Source organism: Emydura macquarii, unplaced genomic scaffold (assembly GCF_026122565.2).
Source record: "Emydura macquarii macquarii isolate MOO-44397 ecotype Brisbane River unplaced genomic scaffold, CSIRO-AGI_Emac_v2 contig_3603, whole genome shotgun sequence".
Lineage (NCBI taxonomy): Eukaryota > Metazoa > Chordata > Testudines > Chelidae > Emydura > Emydura macquarii.
In genome coordinates, this window is record NW_027133740.1 from 8,324,024 (window position 1) to 8,346,819 (window position 22,796).

General features: G+C 41.7%; 1 protein-coding gene across 1 annotated transcript; it reads left to right on the forward strand.

The window, feature by feature from the left end:
• The first annotated feature begins 846 nt into the window (after positions 1-846).
• On the forward strand, positions 847-21,042 carry LRRC34 (leucine rich repeat containing 34). Its single transcript, XM_067536631.1, has 13 exons — positions 847-877; positions 1,433-1,507; positions 5,699-5,819; positions 8,173-8,294; positions 8,447-8,511; positions 9,614-9,697; positions 10,992-11,120; positions 13,576-13,671; positions 15,977-16,131; positions 17,360-17,515; positions 19,018-19,144; positions 19,459-19,667; positions 20,742-21,042. The coding sequence occupies exons 3-12, from the start codon at positions 5,704-5,706 to the stop codon at positions 19,660-19,662; spliced, it is 1,254 nt and encodes a 417-aa protein (XP_067392732.1). The 5' UTR covers positions 847-877; positions 1,433-1,507; positions 5,699-5,703; the 3' UTR covers positions 19,663-19,667; positions 20,742-21,042.
• Positions 21,043-22,796: the final 1,754 nt, after the last annotated feature.

Sequence of the window (22,796 nt, forward strand, 5' to 3'; positions counted from 1 at the left end):
AACACTGCACTAAGCCATGTGTGAGACATCCTTTAAGGGAGAGACAAAGTGGGTCAGAGCAGCAAAGAAGTGCTCCCAGTGCAGTCTGTAAGGGGCACACCGATCAACGCTCCAATATCAGGGTTCTGAAAAATTAATGCCTTCACAGGGGGACTCAAGACACCACCAAAGTGAGAGCTTGTGCGCGGAGGGGGCTGGACAGCTCATGCCTTTGCCAGGAGGATGGATGCCCATCCAACATCCTCCTGTGGAGGGCACCCCTCCCCCTGGTCTGTGGGTTTTCAGGATGAACCGGCTGTAGGGAGGGGTATTTTCGTGGCTGTGTAGCCCTAGGTTCACGGAGAGGGGCTCCCCAGGCTCACGCCGCTGCAGAGCACCCCAGTGCAATGCATTCGCTGGGAGGGATCCCGAGTCCCGCCCCAGTTTCACGGCTCGCAGGGGATCCCCCCCCCCCACCCAGCCAATGCATTTCATGTCGCCGCAAGCCGCTGCCGAGGGGCTTTGGGGGCGCAGGGAGGGCTCTGCGCCAGCAAACCGCAGAGGCTCGGAGTCACCCCTGCAGTGGGGGAGCAGGGTGGGTGGGCTCTCGAGCGGGGTCAGGCTCGCCCAGATCCTTCCCTAGCAGTGGGAGGGGGGGGTCGAGTCCCTCCCACCCCGGGACTCGCTCCGTTCCTTACCCAAACGCGGGGCGCGGAGTGGGGCGAGGGAGTAGTACGCAGGCGCACTGGAGAACCCGGCCGCACGCTGGCTGGAAGGGAAGAGGAGCGCGTGCGGCCGGCGTCCCCCTGGCAACCACGGCCGGAGAGCAAAGAGCGAAGCGCCGAGCTCGCGCGGGATGGGAGGGAGGGAGTCCCCATGGCAACGGCCGCAGGCGCAGGTAGCCGCGCGGGGAGGGGGCTGCCTCCCGCCCGCGCCCCCACGCTCTGGCCCCGGGAGCCTAGGGCATTCAGAGCGCAGGGGCCGGCCGGGGCGCAGGTGGAGACTCCGGCCCGTGTAGGGCGCAGCAGACGGGCCAGGGTGGGGATCGTTCTGCACGGCGCCGTGCCGCGGGAGAGACAGGCCCCGGGGGGGCGCCCCCCACCCGCCCGCCCGCCCGCCCGCAGCGGGGCGAGCTCGGACGGGCACAAATGAACCCCCCACCCCGCAACCGTGCCCCCTTCTGTCAGCAGCGCTGCCTAGCGGGCACAGTGCGAGCGCTTCGCCCACCCTCCGCCGGGGGCTTTGCTCCACCTGGTTTTAAAACAAGATTATTTTAAACTAAAGTCCTGCTGAGAGGATAGTTAGTGTTCTACGGATCTGCCCGTAATTGCCCAGCAAAAATAGCCACGTTTGCTCAGCAAAGATACGGACGGATTAAAAGGGGGGGGAGAGGGGTGCAGAAAGGGAATTGTTTTATTTATTAATATCAGGCTATTACTTTTTCCCCCTGTAGTGTGACTTCAGAGTTCTTAGTAAGAGCGCCTGGGTTACAGTGTGTTTTGTGAAGGGACAGCCCGCACCTCTGAAGGTAATTTTATTGCCAGAAAAGTTACGCAATACATGAATATTTCATTTGTGTTGACATTCTTCACGGCTGCGTATTGACGTATAGTATTTATTAGTTAAGAAAATATCAATATAAGGTCCAGGCCTTTGAGAATATGGTTCTCATTTAAAAGCACGTTCAACACAATCAAGTGTGTTGCAACAGTGAAATCACACTCGTGGTTTTGTTTAGTAAAGAAAAAAAAATCTGTACTCACACACTTGAGCTTGTTGTGTTGCCATGGAGGAACGCATGCCTATGTCTACACTGCAGCTGGGCGCAGGCAGCCAGACTTGTGCTAGCCAGGCTTGAGCTATTGTACTAAAAAAAATACCAAGTCTAGAATCTTTCTACCAATGTGGTGGGTTTTGGGTTTTTTTTTTTTCCAAGTTTGCAATCTTTCCAATGGATCAGTCTTGCTATCAGAACTGCTGACTGTTGAACCTCAGCCCAAAAGGGCAGAATTGCTCTGTGATTTACTTGTCAAAAAATTGCAATTATTTTTATTTGAGTTATTTTAAAAGTTCGTGTGTCTGTAAAGTTCACATCTCAAGCTTATTCCAGGTAGAACTGAAATAATGTATATAAGGAATTTGATTTCACTCCCTGGAGTATCTACCTCTCAGTCGTGGTCTATACTACAAAATTTTGCAGAAGTCTACATTCAAATTTGTCTCATGCTGATGTAAACCCCACGTTATAGTGATGCAGTAACACCACCTCCCGAATGGCATTAAGGCATGGTGGACATACTGTGGTTGATGCAGTGCAATGTAGACACCATGTGATTTGTGTTGATCCAAACAGTCCTCCAGCAGCTGTCCCACAATGCCTGAAACTGACTGTTTTGGTCACAAGTGTGAATTGTGCTGCCTAGGGGTCAGGAAGATTAGAAGCTAACCACCCACCTTCATTAACCATCCCACATGTTATTTAAATACCTTTTCCTGATTGCCCAGCTGGTGGAGCACACCATGTAGCTTGTTGTGTGCAACTGCCGAACCGACTATGCCAGCCACATGCTCCATATACACTCCTGCCTGGAATAGACAAGAGGTATTGGATTTCCTTGGCCTCTGGGGAAAAGAGGCTGTGCAGGCACAGCTATGGAACAACCATAGAAATATGGCAGATTGAACAGGGATGCAGGTGAAGGGGTATGACAAATCAGCAGCAGTGACATGGGAAAGCAAAGGAACTGCAGCAGGCATGCCAGAAGGCCCAAGATCTGGTGCTGAGCTGCAGACCTGCTGCTGTTACAATGAGCTGCATGCCATACTTGCTGGAGACCCCACTAGCACCCTGCAAAGCACCATGGCTACCGCCGCGGAGTCTGAGACAGAGACCCTGCTGTGAACAGCGAGGAGGATGGGGGACATGCAATCGGGGGTGTCCAGCTATGCTACAAGCCAGGATCTCTTTGAGGCTCCACTGCTGTCTAGTCAGTCCCAGCAGCAGAGCTTGGGTGAGCAGGGAAAGGAACCTTGGGTAAATGTGTAAATGCAGTTCCCATTACAGTGATTAAATGTACAGATGGTGTCCAGCTCAACACAGCAGGAGACAGGTATTGACTTATCATTAATTTATTCATACTAAAACAGGTAGCAGTACAACAAACAGAGGTAGATTTATCTGGTTTTCATTCCCGTGTAGAGTTAGGCAAGAGGGGCCGTGCAGAGCAGTTTGTTTACGTATACGGGGATGTCCCTTGAATCCTCCTGAGAGATCTCAATGAAACTTTCATAGGGATTCTCTGCAATCCACTCGCAAAGATTTCTAGGAATGACACCCTTATTTCTTCCTCTGTGGTAGGATACTTCCCCACACCAGTCCTCAATGACTTCAGCAAGCAGGCTAGCAGCTTATGGGCCCAGGTGGCTTTGGTGCTGTCTGTGCCTTTGTTACCCTCAGAAACAAGATATCAACTAAAATCATGACTGTCTGTGGAAAATAGTGGCAGTATTCAGTACCATTGCCCTGCATTCATACCCATAGAAATAGGGGCCAACATTTTATTGTTTCATTCAACAGAACAATTTGCTGATTTCCCCCATGCCCTTGCTGGGGGCATACTCACCATGGCTGAGACTGGAGAGCAGTGCTGTGCACAGGTGCTCCAGAGCAGAAGGGTCAATAAGCATGACTTGTTTTAGGAGAGCAAGGGAAGGGAGTTCTGAAACTTAACTTTCACTTTCCGTAATGAATATAAATACGACGACACTTCTGTGTATTTTATCTCTGTCTGCTGTGGTTGTGGCCTTGAGGGGTTCCCTTCCACACCTGTGGAAAGTCTGACCTGGATAAGGAGGAAAAAAAAGAGGACCCAGGAGGATATGTTCTCTGAGATCCTGCAAACCAGTGCTGCTTCAGACCATGAACAGAGGGACTGGTGGGTGAATATTTCAGACAGCATGGAGAAGGGCCCAGGAGTCCCATCAAGAAAAGGAGAAGGAGATGCATCAGGACATAATGGGGCTTCTCTGGGAGCAAACACGGATGCTGCAGACTCTTGACCTGCAGGTTCAACAAGCATAGGTTCACCTCCCGTTATTATCAATGAAGAACTCCATTTTAGCACCTCACTGTGCCCCCAACTTTCCATGTGGGGCCGTGTCTCTACACCTACCACCCATTCTGGAGGACAGAAAGAACAGCTTAACATAAAAGAGCCATGGTTGCTGTATGTATAGGCAAAATGGACTGAAATGCATATGAACATTCTTTCCCGTTGTATGTTCTGTTCTGTTAATTTATTTCAGAATTTTTTATTGTATTTGTTTTTTAATTGCACAGGTTTTTTACACTGGTTTTGGGATGCAACAAAATTATCTTTTTTAGCAATTAGTGCATCTTTTTACTTCACAATATACGTTGCAGAATGTCTAGAACTAGTGAAAGTAGCTACTACTTATTATAGTACAGGGCAACATAATTTATAAGATCAGTGACAAACACAGTGTAATAATTATAAAGGTACCCCTAGAACTGCAAAATGAATAGCTGCATTAACAGACAGTGTTACATTCATAAATGTACATCAAACACCACATAGTTCCCAACAGCTCTCAAAACTTCAGGGCCAGATAGAGAGTGTAGTCCACCACATCACATTACATTATGGTGGCTAACTGTTAGGAAGCTTCCAGCGCTCCAGCTCCCATGGCACAAAGGCAGCAGGGGACCGGTGCATCTCCAAAGGGAGATCTGGCATTTGCCTCCTGCATGGCCGGCCTTTTTTATTTTGGGGATGCTAAGTCTCCCCAAACCTTTTATACGCCCCACCTGTCTCTGCACTATTGTCATGAGCGTTACAGAGCTTCAAGAACTGCAGCAGTGGGAAACATAACAATTTCTTGGAGGCAGGCAATGAGAAATACTGTGTGATTTTGTATGGTTTTTTTAAAAGGCACCAAATGATAAGCTATTGATGACATGGTATGCAGAAAGTTGCATGATGGGAACTTGACCCCATGCTCCCAGTTACCGCTGCACAACTTATTTCTGCCCTGCCAGGCGTTGCCTAAATTTCCCAAAAGACAGTGTGCTGGATGATGGTGAGTCACACACTGGAATACCTATCCACAGTGCACCACCGTACATCAACACATGCACTCCAGGTGAATATGCACCTCACTGACACAAGGAGCAAGTATACTTCCACCCAAGCAAAATACTGAAGGTGGCAGATTTATGCTTGTGTTGACAAAAGTTTGCAGTGTAGAAATGGCCCAAAAGTCAAGATGGTTCCGAGTCCCAGATACTAATACTTGTCTTGTATCATCAAAAAGGAGTAGCCTGAAATGCATTTTTCTGTCCAGAAATGACTAAGTAGTTGCACCATTCCCCTCTGTTATGGCCTCATCACAGAGATTCATGCATATGGATCCTCCAGACTGGATTATTGCAACACACTCTTACCTGGTGTTAACACTAAAGATCACTCTGGGCTTGTCTGTATGGAGAGTTAGTGCATGGCAAGCTGGGGTGTAAATCTACGGCACATTAGCCTGCCATGTATTAATTGGCCATAGGGACACTCTTACAGTACCCTAAAAGTTCCATAGCATGCTTTGACTTACTGCTGTATCTCAATTTTGTAGGGAGCCCAGATTCTACATGATAAGCACATTAGAAATGCATTAAACTGTCTACTAAATTTATTTTATTTTCAAGCTGTCATGTCAACTCGTCTAAGTCTCCACAAACAGTATCTGCAAGCCTGCCAAGAGTCGAGCCAACAAGAAAACCCTTTCGTTGCACATGTGCTCGAAGAAGCTGAGAAAGCAGATATAATGTAAGGAGATAACAAATAGCATATTTTAAATACTTCTGAAGACTTTGGATAGAGTAACAGGACCAGGAATGGAATGATGAAAAAGGAAAGTTCTCCCGAGTCTCAGGCTTAAACACAAATCACAGTTTTTGGGTTTAGGTTTTGTTGCAGGAGTCCGGGTTTAATTCAAATTGAAACCAGCTTGGCAAAATTCTCTAGCTGCATTTCCCTGCCAGGCAGAAAACTCAAAAAATACAAAACATTTAGGATAAGAGTTTTCAAACTACATGAGCTCTCGTCAGGGTGTATGCGAGAAAAATCCTGTAATGGCAAACACTGCATTTTATTTAGACAAAGGTTTTCAAACTGTTGGGTGTGCCCTCCTAAGTGGGCACGGAGGAACATTCAGGGGGGCAAGCAGCAATACCAGGCGGCTTGGGCCAGCCCAGGCAGCGGGGCTTGGAGAGGAAGCACCATCTCCACCCCCTGATTCACCTCAGCAGGCCACCCAAATTTGAGCTGAGCTCCCCCTTGAGTTAATTTTTGGTTGTGCTCTCCTCAACCCAGACAGGCTGGGTGGCCCGCTGAGGTGTGTTGGGGGGTGCAGGTGGTGCTCTCTACTTGAGCCCTGCTGCCTGGCATCACTGCTCTCCCCACCTCTCCTCTGTGAATATTTCTCCATGCCCCACAGTTTGAAAACTTCTAGAAGCTGTTGCTAAATGGAAGGCAGAAATCAGTGGGGGACGTGACCCCCCCACCCACACATCGCCTCTGCCTATCTCAGATGGGGGTATGTAGTAGACTACATTATTTGGAAAGGGGTATGCAACCTAAAAAGTTTGAAAACTACTGATTGAGGGTGACACCTATTTTTCCTAGAGCAATCTCTCCTCACTTCTGATTAGCACATGCCCCTTTTTATACCTCTCTCAATGCAGTGTATACCTTTCTTGTAAATTGCTGAGTCTAAATAGGTTCAACTGCACCTGATTAGCTCCTACTGGTTCCCTGAGCCATTCCTGTCTGGGAATTAAACACCAAACCCTAGTCCATTGTCTGACTTGATAGAGCTTCCTTGTAGGAACACCACTGGGGCAGGATGTAGCTGCGCTTTAGGCAGAGAAGTATGCAGTGTAGTTGTAGTCGTGTCAGTCCCAGGATATTAAAGAGACAAATTGGATGAGGTAATATGATTTACTGGATCAACTTCTGTTGGTTATGAGAGAGAGAAGCTTTCAGGCTCATCTTTTGAAAGCACATTTTCTTTGAGGATGAGGACTGATAGGTCAGATATAGAGTGATTGCTTTGTGAGAAGTGTTCACCCACAGGTGATAGGGTGGTTTTGTCTTTTACCCTTTTTCTATGTGAGTTCATTTGAGAGTGTAGAGATTGTCTGTTTCACCCACATAATTGTTATGTGGGACATTTAGTACACTGGATGAGATATACCACATGTTGTGATAGGCATGTGTAGGATCTATGGATCTTGAAAGGTGTGTTCTGGAGGGTGTTGATCACTGGGAGCAGTGGAGATATGCAGGTTTTGGATCTGGTGCTGCTTTGAGTGTGTGTGTCCTGGTTTTTGGGGAACTTGCTTCTGATGATAAGCTTGAAGAGGTAGAGGGGGAATGATTGAAGGCCAGAAATGGGGGTTCAGGAAAGATTTTTTTCAGGATGGCGTCTCCATCGAGTCTGGGTTGCAGTTGTTTGATGGTACCCTGTATGGGTTCTAGTGGGGGGTGAGTAGGTGACAACTAGGAGTGTGTGGTCCGAGGGCATTTATTTCTATATTGAAGCAGGTTCTCTTGGGGTATTTGGATGGCCCATTCCGTGATGTGATCTACTCCTCTGCTGGAGTGTCCTTGTTTGGTGAAGGCGGTTTTAAGTGTGTTAAGGTGTATATCCCCGACTTTCTCCTTGGAGCATGTTCTGTGGCATCTGAGTGCCTGGCTGTCGATAATAAATTTCTTGGTGTGATGGGGTAGTTTGAGGGAAGATGATGTAGAGAAAATGGAAAGAAAGCTGCTTTCTTCTGTGCTCAATTATTGAGGGTAGAGTGGAGTAAACAAAGGAAAAGAAGAGAATGGGACTTGCAGAATAATCTCCTGAATCATTTTGCCACTAAAATTTGAAATGTGGCCTTGTGGCAATACAGTGTATCAGGCAGCCAAAATGAACAGTTATGAATTACAGCTAGTATAGCATTGTTCTCCACAGGTTTTTTTGAGATCCAAATTTCACGTTCCTGATAAATATACCAGAAAGCACCATTGCATCTCTGTGCTGTGTTACAGATAGAACTAATACTTTTGTATAGAAGTGTTTCTTTCTCCTGCCATCCTTACGTTTCAAAGTATTTCTACATTATAACAGACTGACAAAAGGGATCACATTAAAAATAGCTGGAAATAACCACTTGGTGCCAGTACAGAAAGTTACAGATGAGGATTTTCGAGTGCTTGCCTGTATCTTAAGCAGTAACACATTTGTTACAGGTAGGTTGTCTCATATTAATACAAATCTCTTTATAAATTTGAAGCAAGAAACATTTTTAAGCCTTGGTTCTTTGCTCTTCCCTTCATGTAGAGATCAATTAGTTATTAATAAGTATTGTTAGTGGTATTTATTTCTGTATTCTTGTTTTCAGGGCTGGACCTTAGATATAATATAATAACTGATGTTGGAGCAGAGCATGCTGCAAAATTCCTTCAGGTAGTTTACTCCATGCCAAAATATTTGATTTTTACTTCAAGTTTGTGGTTTCATTGGCCATAACAACATTTATGTGCAATATGTTGGTGACAGAATGTGTTGTTTTGGAAAAATTCTAGGAATCTTGGCTTTTCATATCCGAATCCATCAATTTAGAATATCAGATTGCATTCATCATAGAATTTTTGCAGTTGTTTCAATATATATGGTCTTTACAATACAATCTGCAAAAGAGGCATTTGTATGATATTTTGGTAGTATATGGTCCATGAGAAAAGACTTACGGACATGGACAAAACCATATATCCTTAGTATGTATGGAAACGTAAAAACACAGGCTTCCAGTGTCATCCGGAGGCACATTATATACAGGAATCCCTGTAATCTGCAACTTGACAGCTATGGAGTCAACTCATTGCTGCAGAATCATGCTCCGAACCTAAACTTTCGTTTTTAAAAGAAAATGTATACTTCTAGCTCCAACAGTTGTGTAGAAAATCTTGAAAATGTGACCACAGTGTAAACCAATGCAGTATTGCTGCCTGAATTTGCTGACAGCCTGAATCAGTATCTCTGGGGCATATATTATCCCAGTCTTCTCAAAGGGCTTTTAACTGAAATCTAAGGATGACAATTTAAATATTAACAATATTAACCTTTTTATTGATGATCGTTTTAGCACCAGTAAGAGTGCTTATCCCCCCAGTCCCAAGCTGCCTTCCATGCCTATTAAGTATTTAAAGCCCCTCCCCACTTGCCTAAACCTTCAATTTCTCCATTGTCATCTTCTGTGATATGGTTATTTGTTGTAGGTACAAAAACCTTTGGCATATTGAAAACTGAAAATGCAAATTCTAGCAGTGTGAAGCTGGGCCATTGGTTAATAAGGATGTTTGTTAGTTTTTGGTTAATCACTGCTGTGTTCCTTTTTGTGTTTCAGTTATTTTTAAAGTTTGATGCTCAATACATTAATTATACGCAAAACTGTTCTTAAACTAAGTGTCTTTCAAAACCATGTGAGGCATCATCTCTTTAAAATGAGAAAATGCTCTATAAAATATATTCTTGAGCTTGGTGGTGTTTTCCTTTATGTGTACTCTAGGAAAACTCAACCCTGCGCTACCTCAATCTGATGTTTAATGATATTGGCACCAGAGGAGCAGAACTGATCGCTAAAGCATTATATGTAAGCATTAATCAGTATTCTATAGTAATTATGACAATAGCATCTGATTTGGTATTATATCTTCTGATAGACAACACTAACTCTTTCATCAGCATCAAAGTTAATCTGAAAAAACTCTTCTCTTTCCTTCTGTCCAGTGTTTTGTTGTAACAAAGAGATTGCTTGTCTTTTCAAGACAGACTGTTTCTCTGCTACTTTTGGATAATTTTTCAGAAGAAGAAAAAACTGCCCTCTGTAGCCATTGATATTTATTGATTTCAACTATAAAATAGCTGGATATCTTTGAAAATTATGAAACTGAAAATTAAAACCAAATTTTATGAATTTCATCAAAATTTGATGAGGCAAAATTTCACACAATTCCATAAATAGTCAAGAAACTTTTAAAAATGTTTTCATTATGTTCTGAAACTTGCTACCAGATGATAAAGTTGCAGTTACTTGCCTATTTTTGTGTTTTTTTAATTTTCCTTTTTTTATGCTGTCATTATTTGCCTTGACATCAGTTTGTTGGGACATCACTGCATAATCTCACATATTAGCATTATAAAATATGTTTTTTGTAATTTCATATTTAAATTGCTCATAATGGATTTTTGAGCAGAATTTCTGTTACAGTGGCACTGAGGAATTAAAAAAACATTATTGTGTATACACTACAGCTGGGTCCAGATGGGAGTATTTTCATTGACTTCGGTGGAGTTTGAATCAAGCCCTTAGTTTGCCAACAAAGGGCCCAATCCTGCAGAGATCTGCACACAAGCTTAACAGTCTGCACATGAATAATTCTGCTGAAGTCAGTTGACTTCAATGAATTTGATTACTCATGTGATAAAGGCAGATGAAAGATGCTAGAAAGATGAAAGATGCAAACTTCTAGTTTTCTACATTAAAAAATCCAGCTGTTATCTAAATATGTGAAATGAAAGACATTATAATAAAATATAATGATGAATGGATTTAACTCAATTTTGAAGTAGTTTGCATCTAGGCTGTGAATTTAGACACAAATATCAGTCTGGCATTCTTTATGAAAATTGGGAGATTACAGTGGAAGCACAGATACCCATAAATAATTCAGAGCTCCAAACCCTTATGCTCGTGGGTAGACCTTACTCAGGCAAATAGTCCTAGTGAAAAGAGAGTCAGTTACTTAGTTACTGTTAACAATTGGCCATGTTCCTTACACAAGAGGACATTTTGTCTTTTTGCCACAATGAATAACTATAGTAAAATGTACAGTGTCACAGCTTGGATGATTTCAGGGAAATCGTTTTCAATTTTTTTCCTCTAGAGGAATGAAACGCTCCTACACCTGAGAATGACTGGAAACAAAATTGAAAACAAAGGTGGGATGTACTTTGCTTCAATGCTGCAAATTAATTCAACCTTAGAGAAGTTAGATCTTGGAGACTCCGATCTGGTGAGTAAAGTATTAGTTTGCAGTTTAAGTTTATAATTTTAGTCTTTCAGGTGTATTATAAAAGTCCTTTGGTTAAATTAGTGGAAGATGCCATCTGTTGCCGCTTGTTTTATGATTGTAGTATCTTCAACTATCACAAAATATCCTGTTGCAACTAGCAAGATGCACTCGGAAGGGCCTGTAGCACAGTGTGTCTAGAGGGGTATGTGATGTAGTACATCATAGCCTCCAACTGTCGGTTCCTTTACTCCCAAAGTGCCATTAGAGGAGTTTGACTGTTGCACTGTAATCGCTAATATTTTGTGAGATTCAGTTTGTGTTATATATTTGTCATATCATCTAGATCTCAGGTCAGAAAGAGATTCTTTATTCCCTAAGGGCTCTTTTCATTCTGAAACAGCTTCTGCAGGGGTTTGAAGCAATGGAAGCTGCACTCCCTTTTCAGATATTCTCTCCTCTCATTATCAGCCACATTGTGTCAAAAGCAAAGTTATGTGGGTGCCCAAGGGTGCCCCCCAACTTTCCCTAGACAGAGTCACAGACTACCCAGTTTAGTTGTCAGGCCATCCATATTCATATGGCAGTGGGTTCTTTTCTGGAGAACAGAGCTACTAATATAAACAATGTGGGTTTCTAGTGAAGGGTACTATCTGAGTGAAGAAACCTATGCAAAATGAGGTTTCATTTTAAGCTTAGTAATATTTCTGGTGCTCCCAAAGAGGAAAGTGAAAATGCCTTTTAAAATGAAAGGTATTACAAGTATGTATACTGGGAAGATATGGTCACCACAGATAAACACATCTCTTAGAAGCTTTGGATAATTATACTTTTATGCCTGAGTAAAATCAGTTTAAGGGAACATCACCTGCTTCACGGTATGAGCCTAACCGGCTTGTCAAAAGACAGTGTCCTTTGACAGATCAGAGTGTTACAGAACTGACTAAGGGGAAAGGAATTAAATTTCAGAACTGGTGGCTACAGTAGAACCCAACTAGCTTGACTTCATTCACACACTTCGTAATTTTCATGTGGAAGATGATACATATCCACTTAATATGAATATAATTAATAGAAGAGTGTTAGCTTGAGTGAGTTCTCATCTACCTTGGCCTGGGCCTAGGGAGCCATGCATTCCCCAGTCCTAACCCGAACCCTAGTCTGAGGAGCTCTATCCTCCAGAACGGTAACCTTTAGCCCAAGGAGCCCTACGTGCCATAACTTAGCATGGAGGGAACTACCTTCCATATCCCTAATACTCACCTACCTTCCATATCCCTAATACTCACACAAACCCTAAACTCCCCAACCCCAGCCTGGGGAGCCCTGCACACCACAACCCTCACTTTACCCAAAGAAGTTCTACCCTCCAAAACCCTAATCCAGGGAGGCCAACCCACCTCAGCTCCAGCCTTAGTTTAGGGACTTCCTATCCTTGTGAAAAGTATAACCCCCAGGACAACGCCCACCCTAACCCAAGCCTGCGGAGTTCTACCCTCTACAACCCTAACTTTAGCTTGGAGAGGCCTACTCACTTGAACACTAACCCCACCCCTATCCACAGCCTATCCCCTCGAGCCTACCTGCCAAAACCCTACCCCTAGCCTCAAGAGTCCTACCCACCTAACTACTAAACTTAGCTGGGAAGCATATACTCCACAACCCGAACCCTAGCGCAGTGAGGACTACTGACCTGAAAGTTAACCTTTGCCCAGGGAGCCTGTTTAAGCATACATACCTGAACACTAACTCTAGCTCTGGAAAGCCTACCCTCCACAATCATAGCCCTAGCTGAAAAAGGCCTATCCACTTGAACCCTAACCTTAGCTCAGGGAGGCCTACCCACCTGAACCCTAATCCTCACCTAGAGAATCCTACCCTCCATACCCTCACTTAGAGAGTCTTACCTCCACAACCCTAACCTTAGTCTGGGTAGCCCTGTGTTCCCCAACCCAGGGAGCTGTGCTCTCTATCCCCATGATATTACTAACAATTTTACACCATACATTAGGAAAAATAACACAATGTAAGTAAGTGTTCTGTTAAGTATGTAAATCAAACTGTCATCAAATAAATGTACAAATGTCACTTTGTTAGCTATTTTTCTTGCCTTTGTGTATGTTTTCTTATTCTCCGGTTAATCAGATTCTCTTTATTTTCAATAGGTCTCCTTGTAATTGGTGCCAATTAGTTCACTTCCTCTTTCTTAACATCCTTTGCCTGCTGGTATTTTCAGGAAATGTAGTTTGTATGTATTGCAATATTGCAGAGACAGATGGTCACTGAATATCTCCAAGACACATGAAGCCAAAAATAATAGTATTTCTAACTTATGTCAGTTTGATGTTTATGAGCTTCTAAAAATACATCCTGTAAGGAGGCCTGGCATCTTTGGTATGTCGCTTTATTTATATATTGAACAGGTTTCTCTAAAGAGTTTATCTATTTTTGTTTTCAGGGTACACAAAGTCTAATAGCAATAGCAACAGTTATGAGCCATAACAAAGCAATGAAAGCACTAAACTTAAACCGTCCTATACTATACAGCCAAGAGGTATGTACATAAACTGTACGGTCAGTTCAATTAAACAGATATATGCCTACAGAGAATCAATAGTGGTAGCTTTATGGAGGCCTTTAGTGGTCCAGGACTGTGAGACTCTCTGGGGCTTCTTTATATGCTTGTGTGTGAGCTGTCAGAGTTGTGCACAGTTTAACTAAAAGTATGATTTTAAACCAATTTAGTTAAACCCATGCAAACCTCTGTGTGGACACTCCCATGTCAATTTAAAACTGACTTATACTAGTTTAGCTTATGCTGGTAAACGTACAGGTGCAAGCTAAACTGCATACCACTTTTTAAACCAGTAAGGCTGTCAACAAATGGGTTTTGCACTAGTTTAATTTTTTTCAACAGATTTTAGTTAAACCAAGGCAATTGCTGTGTGTAGACAAGATCTCATTTTCACTGAGTACAGCTGCTTGTCTGTCTTGAGTACTCTGCTGTGGCATTGAGTAGCTTTCTCACAGACCTTTCATGCCTTTATGTGGTGGCACTGACACCAGAAGGTGATAAAAATCACTGGGCCAGATTCTCATTTACGGTATGTCTACACTTCAGAGTTAACTCAGGATCTTACCCACGCTTTAGCCTTAACCTCACCTACAATCAACACCAGAAAACCTGACTCAGGTTGGTGCTGCTTTAAGCCTGGGCTAATTTACCCAGATAGGGGTGGGTTAGAGCTAGGGTTGTATTTCAATAATAAGGGACTATTTTCTTAGCACCCCCACTCCACTCATTCCCTTATTATTATTAATAATGATAATAAGCAGTACTCCTCTACATTTGCCAGGGGGTATTTCTTGCTGCTTTTTTCAGCCCTCAAACTCCTGATTTTGTTGTACAGAGATGAAAAAATAAGGGATATCCCTTGTAATAAGGGATTGTTGGCAGCCCTAGAGCCCAGGTTCTACTTTAACTCAGGCTGGAACTTGCCCACTTTGCTGTGAGGATGCAGGCTAAATCACTTGAGCGCTGTTAGCCCTCAAAAATCTTTCCACAGTTCCTCCCAAAGAACAGACAAGTTCTCCCACAATTGACTGGGAAAGAATCCTAGAATGTCTCAACACAAAAAAAAAAAACATGGACTGTGTTCTTTCTGTCAATATAGTAAATGTCTGCCTTGAAGTCAATGGCAAAATGTCAGTTTTGTTCATTAGCACAGGATCTGCCTCTAGAAGAGGGAACAGCAATAAAAAGAATTGTAGACTCAGACTTAGTGGCCATTTTCATACCTAGTTGCCTAAAGTTATGCTCCTGAATCATAGGTTAGGCATATGAAGAGACAGCCTCCTTTTTAAAGTGCTCAGTTTTTGGCGTCAATAGGAGCAGTTGGATGATTAGTACTTAGTTAAGGGTTGTCTAAATAGGAATTGCAGAGCAAGAGTGGCTTTTTTGGTTTAGCTTAAACTCCTTCCTAAGCGACATAAACAAAACCAAAAAAAGGCCCTCTTATGTTGAGGGAAGTGTCCATGTGGGGGGTTATACCAGTGTAACTACATCAGTTTAAATTCACACCTTGGCTTATGCTGAAAAAGCTTTTCGGTGTAGACAAGACTGTAGGTGCCTACCCATGGATTTAGGAGCCTAATTTTAGGCTCCTCCTTTTGAAAAAAATCTAGACCAGAATGAGCCTCACACTATAGTAAGGGCCCAATCCAACCCCCATTGATGTTTCTGGGAGTCTTGTCTTATTTGTCACTTCTTTCTGGTCTGTAGGCTTCTCCATTGTGTCTGCCTGACTGAAGCCTCTTATAAATGATTGTCTTAACCAAAGGTGATAACTTTGAAACCAATTCACTGCCTCTTATAGAGGCAGGATGTATGTTTTTTCTATAGTTAATCCCTTTTACCAAGACTTCTGCTCTTCATAAAATAATTATTGATACCTAATTCTGTCACACCATTGACATGAATGGGAGTTGGATCAAGTGCTAAAATGGGTCATGGAAGAGAAATGATCAAGGTGTCTGAGAGAACTAACAGTTGTTAGAGTATGGACTTACCTGAGATTTACGCTGCAGTAAGATACAGTTCTGTAAATCTGCAGCCACATTTTGGTAAACTTCCACTATTTTTCCAATGACGACAATCAGAAATTGTTCCCCAGTGTTTTTTTTAATATATTAAGTTGTAATACATTAGAAGGAAGATTAATTAAGGCTAAATTCTGCTCTTGGATGTGTGTAAACATCTACTGTTGATTGCAGGGAAAGTTGCATAGCAAAGGGTGGCATTTGGCACCAAGAACAAATCTGATGTTAAAATTATAGTTTAACTGAGATTTTATTTTTAGGAAGAGACCACAGTTCATACAGCTCTAATGATGAAAAATAACTCTTGTCTTATGGAACTGCATTTGTGCAAACATGAAATGAAGAACTTCGGTGTGGAGCGACTTTGTGATGCATTGTATGAAAACCACAGCCTACGCTATCTTGACCTCAGCTGGTAAAAGATTCACCCTCTCTTTGTTTAAATTACACGAATATAGAGTATGGTAAAATCTATACACAATGCAATGCAATACAAAATATAATGCAATATAAATATAGCAGACAGGAAGGGTATTATATGGTAATTGCTACTGTTCTCTCCAGAAAAATGTGATTTTTTTTCTAGGTGAGATGGAGAGTTGGGGTGGAAGTCATAGTTGGAAGGTGTGCAACATTACTAAGAGAGAAACTGGTATTTAGCCACAGCCTTGTCTGTGGGGGTGGTGCAGAGCTGTGCCACTCCAGAAGGAGTATCAGAAAACATTCCTCAGGGAAGTGCAGTACCTCCTGGATAGGGAGGCATTGTATATATGGAGGAGCAATTGAAAACACCCTTTTAAGTGGTTGGTGCAGCATCCTCCACCCTCCCCAGCCTGGCTGACTAACTTTGCTATGATGCTGAGAAACCCTCACATGGACAATGGAAGGAGGGGCAGAGGAGTTTCTCTCCCTCTTCTCCTCTGCTGCTTAAGGGCTATTCCATAGTCTAATCCTAAATTTGCAAGATTCAGGTATAAGGTTTGGCTCTCTCTGGAATATTTTCTCTTAAGGCCCAAGTGGTCAGCTATATCTCATTAAATCATTTTCCTGCCTTGCAGAGACCTCAGTGCATTTCAGTCCCTCCGATTCTCTACCCATTGGCATACAATAGTTTAGTCTCCTGAGGGCTTTAATAGTAGGGTCTAATTTTTGCTGTTGAGCTTGGTGTGGGGTTGGTTGGGTGGCGTTGGTGGCCTGTGATATACAGGAGGTTAGATTAGATAATCTGATGGTCCCTTCTGGCCATAAATTCTATAATACCATACAGTTGAGTGAAGAAAGAACACTTACTCTACAGTACATACTAATCAGACTGTGAAATTATGACCACTCTACAGAAGTGGTAAAAATCAAAATTGGAAGAATACATGACACATTTAGGACCTGATCCTGTTAGCCAGCAACTATTGGGAGTGCCTGCACATGAATTGCAGGAATGGGTTCTAAAAATCTCATTAATCTATTATTTTGTGTTAATGGTTGCCAGTTGGAGGGAAAATCCAGGTAGAGTACGTATTGTACATTGCTTCAATAGCTGTACATTTCAGAAAAGTTTATTTAGAAGTCTGAGGCATTTGCTGCTTATAGACTAATACAGCACATTTCTCCATAGTATCCCTCTTTTAAAAATATTTCTCTTTCAGTAATAAAATAACTCGAGATGGTGTGAAATTTTTGGGAGAACTGCTGAAACGGAACCAGACCCTGGAAATCTTAGATCTTAACTCAAACAGGATAGAAGATGATGGCGCTATCTATCTGAGTGAAGCCCTGGCTTTGTACAACAGGACTCTTCAAGCGTTAGTATAGATAAAAATCCCCAAAAGAGATTGCAGGTGTAAACAGTGGAAAATGTGACACAGCAGTATATGAGCCGGTACTGTACATCCCTTTTTTTACACTAGTGATCCAAACTGAAAAGTCCAACAAAGTTTCCAAAATCACATCTGGGTGAGGACACTGACAGTCCCGTGTCTTCACCTAGGCTTTGGCAGAACCAGTGAGATTCCAATTCAAGGAATGCTCCCCACTCAGAAAGGCAAACCTGAGTGTCTGGACTGGGTGGTATTGAACTGGTGGGTCAATCTGTGGGAGTGAAGTCACATGGACTCTTCTCTCTTGGGAGGACGGATGCTGGGAACAAGAAAGGCTAGGTGGGGAAAGGGGAGAGAGAAAACATGAAGATGCTCCCTGCCCAACAGTGATAAACCCTTAGCGGTCTTCCTCTCCAGCTTCTGACCCCTAAATTTCATCATCCACCTGACAAAAAGAGGCCAAACTCTACCCTCTCAATGATTAAACCCTTCCCTGCATTGCAAAAGTCATAATCTCTCTCCTCCCCACACCACACACATTTCCAGGATGCTAAATTTTCTGGTTTACCCTTCCCACTGCCAATTCTACTAAAAGCCCTTTAACTGTTTTCCATTGTACTTGTTTTTTCCCCTTGGTTTAAGTTATTAATTGCTATGAACAGTAGTTCCTGTTGGAAGTGTTTTTACTGCTTGTTCTCAAATTTTGGTATTTTAGCAAGTCCCCCCCCCCCCCCCCCAGATTAGTCTAAAATTAATTGGATAGTCTTTTCCTTTGTATTATACTTCATTCACAGTATACTTCTAGCATCACTCTAATGAACATTTGGCTGTTAGAACTTGGTTCTCGATTCCTTCTAGTATCTTGACTGTCTAGGCCCTTTCTTGCAAAAGGATTGGCAAACAAGAATCCTTATTGCAACACAGAATGCTGTTTAAGTCATTACTGCACTTAGCAAGAATAAGGGTCTGTGTTTGTTGTTTCAGGACTTAAAAAGGATTTTCTTGAAGCCTTCTTTTAGTTTATTTCTGGTTCACCAGGAAGTTGTCTAATCTCTCCTAGAGGGTATTTCTTGTGTCTTGCAGAAAATCATACCTTGGCTGGATGTAAGCACTGATCATAGGAGTCACCTGAAGCCATTAGTTTGAAAAACTGTCAGGTTCACCAATACAAAGATACCTTTCCCAGCTCAGGGATCAAAGTTTAACTTGTCTAGAAGCTCGGGACATGCTTCAAAGCAGACTAAATAGGAGAGCTGGCCAACAAGCTTAGAGCAACCTGCTTTGAAGAAATTAATTGTCAAAGCCTTTGCCACCCAAATCGAGGAAGTGCCTTGAGGAATTATATTGGACTTAATGATAGAATTGAGCTATAATAAAATAATCTTTCTTGCTAATTTGTTTCATATACTGTACTTACAAGTTAGGAATCAAATGGCTTGGAATTTACTTATATAATTAATTTATCGTTTATTTATTCTGTTTACTAGGTTAGCAGTAGTGAGCAACAATATAAGTGGAAAAGGACTTGTTGCTCTTTCAGATTCAATGAAAACAAACATGGTGCTTTCCTACATTTATATTTGGGGAAACAAATTTGATGAGGCCACCTGTGTGGTAAGTGTTTTCTTCATCACTAAGCTTTTCCACAGCTATCTTCCTTTTACCCAACTAGTATGCTCACTAAAACTATTTGTAAAACTAATGTGTAGTTCATTATATTTTATTTCATTATAAAATTATGGTAGTTGTGACATGGTCTTCCCATATCAAGCAGTTATGGGATTGTAAGTGTATATAAGTCATAAAAATGCCACTGAGGGCTGACCTAGTGCGCATCATCTTCTAGAGTTTGCACTTTCTAATCCTCTGGAAGGTAGAACATGGTAAAAGAACGTTAAATTTAAATCCTTTGCATTTGTTCATTTCAGGCATTTTCAAACTTAATTAAAACTGGCCGCTTGAAACCAAATTGTACAGATGTAGATCCATATGAAGTGGATGGGTGTATATACCTTGCAGAACTCTCTCATGGCCTTAAAAGGCATTACTATTGGACACCAAGTTATGGGGAGGTTGATAACAAAGATGCGAATGCCAGTCTTGCAATAGCAGCAGCTGCAGAACATTTGTGAACAAGGTAACAACTTGATGCATTCATATCTATTCGCTTGAAGGTTTTTCTGGCTTATTTCTTTGTAAAATCAAAGTGATAATATGTAGTTTTTTGAGGAAGTTATTTTGGAATGCACTAATACACATTTGAAAAGTGTACTAGAGATAAAACCAACTCAAACTGAGTGCAATTAGTTTTATAACAAAGTAGTATGTTGTTTCTGTAGATTAAAAAGTTTGGTAAATGAAGCCCAGGCTATGATTAAAGGACTCTTATGATGAAAGTGCATGAGTTTTATTGCTGTCATTTTTCATTTGAAGATACACAATGGTCTCCTCTGTTACAGACTGTTGTCTTGAGCTTCTGTCTTCCTTCTCCAGCCCCTAGTTTAGTCAATATGATCCATCCTCCCACAGAGCAACAGAGGAAGAGCAACTACTAAGCAGTACTTTGCACTGAGATCTTCCCCCAACTACAGCACAAAGTTGGGGGGGAGGTATTCTTGGTGATTTTTTAAGTGACAGATTATACTGCCCTTAAACAAAGAGTGTACAATGGCAAGAAAACCAGGCTTTTAAAATAAGGCATAATTGTCAGGTAGCTACAGCAATGCACTTAGAAAGCAACTATGTAAGTACTATTGTTAGCTTGACTCTCAGTGCCACAAGGTTACTATCCTAGAGCTATAGGAGTAGTTAGGGCCCCACTGTATCTGGGTCTTTAAGAGGGTATTGATACTGATTGTGCGTGCTCACTTAGAATTTACTTTAGCTGAGGATGAGTTGCTCTCAAAAACAGTTACACCCATAAGAGGAAGTAACAAAATCTGATTGACACAAAATCCCAACTAGTCAGTCAGTTGCTGCGGAGCAGATGTATTACCAAGCAATAGCTAAGCTAATAAGGCAAGCTAAGAGGACAGCTTGGGCTTGTCACTCTGCTGAGCCAAAATGACTCCTCCAGTTAAGGGGCCGCAAAACAAGATGGACAGATAAAATAGGAAGAATGGAGATGATTTGGTTACTTAACGTGGTCATATACTTGCTATGTGAACAAATAACCAGGTTCAAGAATAACCTGAGTTTTCTGTCATTTTAGATGGAGAACTGAGGCAGGAGAAACTAATATGCTATCCTGTAAACCAGCTTCTCGTTTTCTCTGCAAGACTCTAAACAACTTCAGTATAATTCTTCATTGTGTTTCCCATTGAATGGGTTGTGAAAGCTCATTAAAAACATTTAGCACCTTTTATTCAACTTTTCCCCCTTTCATAAAACTTAAGTACTTCAGAACAGATATTGTCCTACTCAAATCTCATACACATAGTTGGTGAGGTTAGACCGATTCAGTTTTACTTCATCTTCCAGACAATAACCAAGTATATGTAGCATTTTATAAGAAGGAGAATGTAATGGAACTTAAAGAATAATTATACAAAACTTACCATTATTTAATAGCATCTAAATCATTCTGAAGCAAAGTTAAGAGACTGTACTTTAACAGAGCTGTTAGACCTGGACACTGCATCCTTTCCAAAATCCTGCAAGACAACTTTGCTTCACAGGACTAATGTCGTTAGATAGACCTAGGTTCCGACTATCAGGCACTGTGAATAGAACATTCACTGGTGTGACCTTGTCTGTGGAGTTTCTTGTCAGAGATAAGCCTAACCAATTCATGCCATTTAGCTCAAGGTATGAAATATGCCTTTTCAATACAGCTTTCTTTCAGCACAATAATAATAAAAAGAAAGCCATGCACAAAGTCAGCCTTAGCCTGGAAGTGGAGAGATATTGGGGTTTTGTGCAGATCAAAATACCATGCAGATCAAAATGTCATAATGAGTCAGGTCAGTGTTTGATCTGTTCCAGTATTGTATCCCATCTCATCGTGTCCATGAGAGCTGCATATTAGCCTATGATGGACAGTTATGGAATAGCCTGCTCCCAGGTAAAGTTTCTTCCTACTGTTAGTGGAAAGTTTATATTTAGAAACATGATAGTTTGTTTATATTCGTTGTCAAAATCTGAGCTAGATGATCATTCCCACATATCTGCCTGATCATATCATCCTCTCCTTTTGCTGAACATGTATATTCAAACTATTTCTACTGATTAAAATTAACAACTTAGCTAATGACAGATAATTTTATTCATAAAAGTAACATACGCTTAAAAGAAGCTGTGATAAGTAACCGTGACTCTGCAAAAAGCAGTGTTTTAATTTTAATTGGTTTGATGAGAGCAATAACATCACAAACCAAATGTCAAAGGATAAATGGCATCTACTTTCAAAATAAGTGGTGGGTATTTTCAAAGAACACCTTCGCTGCACCTCATTATTCAGTTTAACAATAAGAGTCTTAGCCTGTGACAGCATTGGTCTATCGATATTATCCACAAAAGTTGTCTGTACCTTTAAGACAATTAGTTCTGTTACATGCTTTTTATAAGAGAGAGTTATTCGATGACTACTACTAACTCTATTAATTATAGTACTTGTTTCCGCAGGTTTCTTCAAATTAAAATAGCCAAAACCACACACTCTTGTCAGAGGAATAAGTTACCTTGTATACTTCTGAATTTAAAAAATTACTATAGTCAAAAAACTATTACTTTATTCCTGTGAATAAAATTTAATAGGTAAAATAATATCATACCACTTACTTTTTATACCATCTTTGGAGCTCCATGCACTTTACAAGGGGGAAACTGAGGCACAGGGAGGGGAAATGACTTTCCCAAGGTCACCCAGCAGCTCAGTGACAGAGCCAGGAACTCAGGTCTCCTTAGTCCCAGTCCAGTGCTTTGGACAACAGGCTGTACTACCACCACTGAAAAAATAAATACAAATGATTTAAAAAAAAAAAAAGGTATCCTCTGTGAAAGACAGTTTCCCTGCAAAGTAGTTTACATCTGCTTTAAAACATGGGGGTAAACTTTCAAAGCAATGTGCAAAATAATGTATCTTTTACTGCACAGGAATAATTATACTAAGTAGTATTTAGAATAAAGTTTTTGTTTTGGCACACACAAAATATTACCTTGTACCAAGGGATTTTGGTGTTTTTCCTGTTGGAAGGAAAATGTAATGAATGATGTGCCCAAGTAACCTCTATACAGTTGTATAGTGCTAAGGGCGGTCTCTGAGCCC

Excerpts from the sequence above, each read along its gene's own strand:
- LRRC34 (XM_067536631.1), top strand. The coding sequence starts at position 5,704 with ATGTCAACTCGTCTAAGTCTCCACAAACAGTATCTGCAAGCCTGCCAA. Across the intron at positions 9,698-10,991 it reads TGATCGCTAAAGCATTATAT|AGGAATGAAACGCTCCTACA; the intron begins GTAAGCATTAAT and ends TTTTTCCTCTAG. Across the intron at positions 17,516-19,017 it reads TACAACAGGACTCTTCAAGC|GTTAGCAGTAGTGAGCAACA; the intron begins GTTAGTATAGAT and ends TCTGTTTACTAG.